Here is a 7,497-nt window from a genome sequence, read left to right as displayed (position 1 = left end):
AAGGTATCACATACCTGGAATGTTTACTTCTTTCCATGTGATTATCCAGTGGTTCCAATGTTATTTGTTGAGATAATTGCTATCTTAATGCATTAAAATTTTCAACCCATAAACATGATACATCTTTCCATATTCATTTCTTTTATTTCCTTTGCCTGGTTTATAGTTTTACATTGAACATCTTTTGCTAAATTTATTCCTCTTATTGATACCATTGTATATGATATTTTTTTTCCTGAAAGTTAATATTTTGGTTGTTTGCTACTAATCCAAAAACACTTGATTTTTCTTCTATTGACTTTGTATCCTGTGATCTTGCTAAATTCATTCTTTATTTCTACTTGTGCTTCATTGATTCCTTAAGGTTTTCCACATAAACAAGCATGTAATCTAAGAATAATGATCACTTGTTCCTTTACAATATTTGGGACTTTTATGTCATGTTTTTGGCCTACTACACTGGTTAAGACATTCAATATAATACTGAAGAAAATATTGTAATGCGAGAGAAGATATCATGCTTTATTCCCAATTATAGGAGGAAAGCTCACCTATTTAATACTCACCATTAAATAGGATATGAGTTGTATATTTTTCATTGCTACCCTCCATCGGATTGACAGACTGCTTTCCTTTTTTAAAAATTATTTATTTATTTATTTTTAATTTTTTTAGATTTTATTTATTTATCTTTAGAGGAGAAGGGAAGGAGAGAAGAAGAGAAACATCAATGTATGGTTGCCTCTTGTGGGTCCCCTGCTGGGAACTGGCCTGCAACCCAGGCATGTGCCCTGACTGGGAATCGAACCGTGATCGTGTGGTTTGCAGGCCCGCGCTCAATCCACTGAGCTACACCAGCCAGGGCCAAACTGCTTTTCTATTAGCAGTTTGCTGAGAGTGTGGATATTAAATGTGTACTGGATTTTGTCAAAAGTTTTCTCAGCATCCATTGAAAAGTTTGAATAATTATTCTCCATCATTCTGCTAAAATGATGAAATACATTGGTTTTTGAAAGCGAACCCATTGTCTGTCCTGCCATAAACCTACTGGTTATGATGTATTATTGCTATAAATGCATACACACATTTGAATTTGGTGTGCTTGTGTATTGGGAGGGGTTTTTTTTCATCTATGATCGCACAGGATATTTCTCTGTGATATTTTTGTCAGATGTTGCCATCAAGATTCTGCTGGATTCACATCATGAGCTGGGAAGTATTCCCTTATCTTTATGGTCTAATGAAATGTTTATGTAAAATTGGCTTTTTTTTTCTTAAATGTTTGACAAAAATCCAGCAGGAAAGGAATCTGGGTTTGTAGTTTTCTCTGAGGGGGCATTTTTGATGAATAACTCAATTTCCTTTGCAGAGAATGTTTACATTTCTAATGTTACCATAAATGAGTTGGTAGGTTGTGTTTTTCAAATAATTTTATTTCATTTATTGGCACTACTTATTTTTGATATTCTGACATCATTTTAATGTCTGTTGTGCCTATAGAGATATCCATTTTTAAATATTAAAAGACTTTATTTATTTATCTTTAGAGGGGAAGCGAAGGAGAGAGGGAGAGAAATATCAATGTATGGTTGCCTCTCGCGAGTCCCCTGCTGGGAACTGGCCTGCAACCCAGGCATGTGCCCTGACTGGGAATCGAACCGTGATACTCTGGTTCACAGGCCCGCGCTCAACCCACTGAGCTATGCCAGCCAGGGCAGAGATATCCATTTTTATCACTAGTATATCTTTTCCCTTTTTTTTCTTAATTGCTATGGATTAATCGCTTTTATGAGTTGATCAAATTACGACCATGTTCTCTTCTAAATCCTTGAACATATTTTTATAATAGCTACTTAAAAGTCTTGTTTAATATTTTCAACATCTGTATTATTTCAGAGATGGATTTTATTGTCAATTTTCCCTACTTACAGGTCATATTTCTCCATTTCTTCCCATCTCGAATCCCTTTTCATTGTAGGATTGGAATTATGGTTGCTACTACGATGTTGAAAGTGTAGTTTGGCTTTTATTTTTCTTGCCTTTCTTTAGAGAGTGCCAAAGTATTTGTCCTTAAAAGGCAGTTAATTTATTGGCAGATCAGCTGGATTCCCTTGGAGGCCTTGTGAAAGCAGTGCTGGGGTGCCCGACTCTGAGAGCTCTGGGGGAGCCCCTCTCCTGAGGGCATGACCAAGGTATTCGGTGAGGTCTGTCCACTCGGGCTGGTCAGAATTCAAAAGTCCCCAGTGAGTAGTAAAGAAATACAAAATAATCGTTTTTTTTTTCTCTCTCCCTCATTCTTGATTTTTATCTCTTTTTTTAAAATTGTCGTCTGCATCTTTATGGTAAACATTTACAATGATGTGTTCTGGGAGAAGGTGGGGGTGGAAGAGAAAGATCAGCACCTTCTTATATAGCTGGGACTGGCAACAACCTAGAAAACTGGGTGATGCTGTACACAGAGAGTGTCTTACCCACTTTTCTGTGGCATCTGAGACTCACAGCAATTCCGAAGAGCCCTCTAGTGGTAATATGGATACATAAGAGTAGCACACACATACAGCATTTCAAAGTCTCAGCAACCCCGATTCTGGGCGTGGAATCCTGCAATCCTGGGTACATAAAGCTTATCTGTACAAGCATTTTCAATGCTGGCTGGAAACTGGAGGACAATGGGGTATTGTTCCTAGAGGAGGGCGAATGGACACTGTGCGCCATTTAGAAGAAACAAACTAAATGTTCATACAGAAAAACAATGAAGTGTTTCCCCCATGTGGAGCTGAGTGGAAAATCCAAGAGAAAACTGCACACACAACGAAGTGGGATTTACGTGACTTCGAATGCTTACATACGAGACAAGAGGTGCGTATTCCAGGCACAGCTGGGTCATGACCAGCCTGCTGTTGACCCTGGGATTTTAAACCCAGGTTTGGAAAGAACTGGGCTGCTCTTGATCAGTGTGGTGGGATGGTGACAGCTGAATTTGTGACTTTTAGTGACCATCTTATCATTTTCATGAGGACTGGAGGGGAAAAGAAAGACAGACGACAGGGAGAGACAAGAGGGAGCAGACAGAATAAGAGAAAGAAACGAGAGCTGGAAGGACAGCCATTCCAGACCCTGGCCCAACTGTTTCCATCGTTGCTTTGCTTCTTCCCAGAATCGTCTGTTCACTACTCCTTGACTGCTGCTCCACACGCATTAGCCTGGTGTGAAATTCCACTGTGGCTCGAGCAGACTCCAGTTGACTTCTGTTACAGCCCAACGTGCCAGCTGCTTCCTGAGCTGTGTCCAGGATGCGTTTGTGCACTGCGAGGAGCTGACGTTGCGGCACTGTGGACTGGCTGCTGGCACAGAAGTACAGACCCGAGTCTCCCAGTTCAGAGGACTGGATTTCCAGGCTGCACGGTGAGGTTTTGGGGCAACTTGCTGAGAATCGCTCTTTGAACAACTCTATTTGATCGATAATATCTTCGTTCTGAAAGGAGATCAAAAACTTAAACTCTTTTTTCGGGATCTGTTGATACCAGTAAACAACAGGGTGTCCTTTGGAGGGGGTGCAATCCATCCTGGCTTTCTGTCCTTTGCCTTTGACCAGATGTCCTGGAGTCTGAGTGACTTGGGCATCACTGGAGCCTGTAACAGAGGGAAAAGGGGGCTCAGAAAGCTCAGGAGGGACCCTGACAAGGGGGGTGGCCAACCCAGAACAGGATTTTTCTTCTGTGGTGAAGACTCACCTGCTTGCAGGAGACAAAGGGCTACACAGCAGAGCAGCCTGCACCCCATGGTGGCAGGAAGTGGCAAAAGAAGGAGGCTATTTACGCCCATCTGCAAGCTCCCTGTGACGTGAGCACTTTGCAGACTCAGAACTGTCATGTCACTGCCTCGTGGTATCAGAAGGAAGGCTTTTATTCCAGCCCAGCAAATATAGCTAGTTTATATTTTACTCATTTTAAAACTATTCATTTAAAACATCTCTGTGTGTGTGTGTGTGTGTGTGTGTGTGTGTGTGTGTATTTACCAACAGCAACAATAGATCTACATTTTAGAAACATAGACAATAAAGATAAAATCAAACACCATATATCACTGGCAAAGATGAACACTGTAAACACCCCGGTAATATTCTTTCCAGATCTTTCCTTCTCTAGATAGATAGATAGATAGGCAAACAGATACAAAAGCTACTATCAGCCCTGGCTGGCGTAGCTTAGTGGAATGAGCGCGGGCCTGCAAACCAGAGGATCGAGGTTCGATTCCCAGTCAGGGCACATGCCTGGGTTGCAGGCTGGTTCCCTGCAGGCCAACTCCCAGCAGGGGACCCACGAAAGGCAACCATACATTGATGTTTCTCTCTGTCTCCTTCCCCTCTAAAGATAAATAAATAAATAAACTCTTAAAAAATAAATAAAATGAAATAAATTGTTTTTTAAAAAAACTACTCTTAGCAGTTTCTGAAAAAATGTTTTCTATCACTGATGTGAACATCAGCCTCTAACTCAGAACTGGGCAGTCCTTTTGATGATGAATTATCTAATTATTTTTTCATGTAATGCAGATCCCTGCAGTCATTGTTTGTATGATTTGGAAACTAGCCACTCCTTCGTCGAATATTTCACCTTCTTGATATTTCAGGTGTATTTTAGCTTGTTTATTTATTAGTGTTTGTTTTAAATAGATTCTCTTCCCCCCTCCCTGATTTTTCTCTCAATCATCCTTTATCTCAAATAGCGCACTTGTTTATTTGTGACCTGTTTTTGCTTACTTTCTTTTTTCATCTCCCCTCCCCATTCCAAGTAAGTAACAGCAACGCATTGATGAGTATCTTTCCATGAACTTCTCTCTACTCCTCCCGTTTGTTCAATGAGGCTGTTTTCTCCCCATTAAAATACTGGTATTGAATATGCACACAGGCACTTGATAGCATACCAATACGGCGAGCACTTGAACAAATAACCTCGTGTAGGAAATAACGTACGGCCAGAGTCTTTGACATAGCCTGTTTCTTTTTCCAGACCTCATCCCCTGCTCTCTGACTCTGCTGTCGATCTTTCTTTGCTTCTAATTTATGTTTTGATACATAAGAATGCAGAGAGTCCAGGAAGGATACCTAGCAGAGAGACATATTTGAAAAGGTAACATAGGGACTGTAGGGGGCTGCAGGCTGTGATTTGCGCACAGGCAGGCGGTGGCCGCACCCCACCGTGGTGCAGCACCAGAGCTCAGGTACAGGCCCGTCTGGGTGGCGTGGGCCAAGCGCACAGTGAGCGGAAACAGCCCCTGCTGCTCTCGAGAGAATCTGTAGCCTTCACTTATGTCTCCTTTTTGCACATCTTTCTCCAGTGTTGAGTGATAAATCAGCCTCAGACTTTGTGCTGGGTCCTGCCGGTACCAGTACACGGTGTTGTACCTCAGGTCCTGTTTACACTCTAGGGTCACGTCCCGGCTGGCCCCAGAGAGGTGGAATGGGGGCATGTGGATATCCGCACCCGTGGGTCCTGTGGGGTAAGGGTACAAAGGCTGGGGACAGTGCCCAGAGGTGAGCCTGGTGCCATTGTAAAAAGGAGGTGCTGGAGAGGGTCTGCACCCCCACACAGAAATTACTGATTAAGTGTTGGACTCATCTGCTCCCAGGAGACAAGGGGCCACGGGGCAGAGAGCCCAGCTCCCCATGGCAGGGACGGGGTCTTTGTAAAGCTCAGACGCAGACTAGGACAGAGGCACAGGGGAGAGGCTGGGTGGGCTCTAGGGCTCCCCCTGGCTCCAGACGCAGGTACTGTCATTGCTGCAGCGGATCCTGCAGAAGGAGAGATGAAGGTTCAGAGAGATCACGTCGCTTCCCTTCCGTCCGCTGAGTTCCTGACGTCTGCTCTAAATGGACAAGTGCCCGCATGGTGAGAAGACCGAATTCCCCACCTCCTGGTCAGAATTACACTCAAAATACCAGGTGCCTGCGCAAGAACTGTGATGAGAAGAACTAGGAAGAGAAACATCTACAACCGTCAGAGTTGATTGTCGCTCTATCACCTGCTGTCTCCCACCAACGCTGTTAGGTAGGGAAGCTCCAAACACAGGAGGTTCACGTGTTCTCTTGTTATAAAATAAGGCCAGTTCTTTCCGACCTCTGTATTTATTAGAATTGATACAGTAGAGATGGAGTAGAGGCTGCTCCAGTAATTTCAGCAACGGCAAAGATTCCTAAGCCCACCGCCCCCTGGTGAAGGTGGATTGGAGCAGGGATTTGGGGAACCACTTGGGTTTGAGTCCGGGCCCTGCCACTTAGAATCCATGTCACCTGGAGAAAGTCTCTTCATCTCCATTTGCCTCAATTTTCCCATCTGTGGAATGGGTATAATGAGTATCTGCTTCAAAAAATACATTAATGTTGTGAGCCTTATACAAATAATAAATTTAGAATAGTTCTTAGCACAGAATAAGCACCAGATTCATGTTTGCGATTGTGATTTTCTGGGCCTTGTAATCTAGTGCACAGGACTGAGGAAGTTAACACTATGTTGAGGGAAATTAGACATTTACTGACACTGGATTACCCAGCATAGGACTGCCCAGCATCGAGGTGAAATGTGTATGAGTGTGAATTCACTCTTGTGGCAGATAAATCATTTGTTTTTAGATCTGAGATTATCTGTGATGAAAGGCATTTTCCTAGTGAAATTTGTGGTTGGAATCTGTTGGCTTAGAAACCGTCAAACTGTTGTCGTCCCCTCCTGGAAGAAAGGATAGAGAGAAAGAGAGAGAGAGAGAGAGAGAGAGAGAGGAAATGATGTAACGATTTGGACTGAGGATCATTAGCAGGCACAGCAGTGTGGGTGGAACTTGGGAGAAAACGCGTTCTGACAAGGTGCTCCCACTGGTCAAGGCTTCAGGTTTTCGGTCCAGCTGCAAAACTGAGGGCCTCACGCCTCCTTCAGGGGCTTGTGACTTTGTTGGGACCGTGAACCCCTCTGGCAACCTGGTAAATCCTAAGAGCCCCTTCTCAGAATAATATTTTAAATCCACGAAGCAGGATACATCATATTACAAAGGAAACCAATGAGCATTGTGAAATGCCGTAATTCAGGGAGTGATAAATATTTTCTTCTAAAATGTTTAAAAAGAAATTTATGGTATATTAATATGTGTTTGTCACTAAAATTTGTTAAAGAAAATATATCCTGGTGAGTCTGAAAACTGCCATGATTTCAAAGTAGCAATGAGAGTGAATATTTCCTTTATGTACTGTGACCGGAAGGTACCTATGACTTTTATATCAACTGTAATGGATGCAGAGATCTCCGACCCTATTACTGACTCCGTCTCGGGTACTGAACTTCCTGGGGAGAGGGACATATTCTGTGTCTTGATTGCCATGCTAGTTGTATGGTTGTAAAAGTTTGTCAAAATATACTGAAATGTGTATATAAAATGAGCACTTTTTATTGCGTGTGTGTTATGGTGGTGTCAAAAGTTGCATGGAAAAAATGAATGAATGAGTGAGTA

General features: G+C 42.7%; 1 gene segment (V, D, J or C); it reads right to left on the bottom strand.

The window, feature by feature from the left end:
* Nucleotides 1–2,642: 2,642 nt before the first annotated feature.
* Nucleotides 2,643–3,812, bottom strand: LOC119002872 (T cell receptor beta variable 16-like). The segment is given in 3 exon segments: nucleotides 2,643–2,659; nucleotides 3,175–3,633; nucleotides 3,735–3,812. Coding segments are annotated over 3 exon segments (525 nt in total).
* Between the last annotated feature and the right edge of the window lie 3,685 nt (nucleotides 3,813–7,497).

The sequence above is a fragment of the Sturnira hondurensis genome, unplaced genomic scaffold (assembly GCF_014824575.4).
Source record: "Sturnira hondurensis isolate 20B ecotype Veracruz unplaced genomic scaffold, ASM1482457v3 Scaffold0018310, whole genome shotgun sequence".
In the NCBI taxonomy this organism is placed as follows: Eukaryota; Metazoa; Chordata; class Mammalia; order Chiroptera; family Phyllostomidae; genus Sturnira; species Sturnira hondurensis.
This window is presented reverse-complemented; position numbering and strand designations above follow the sequence as displayed.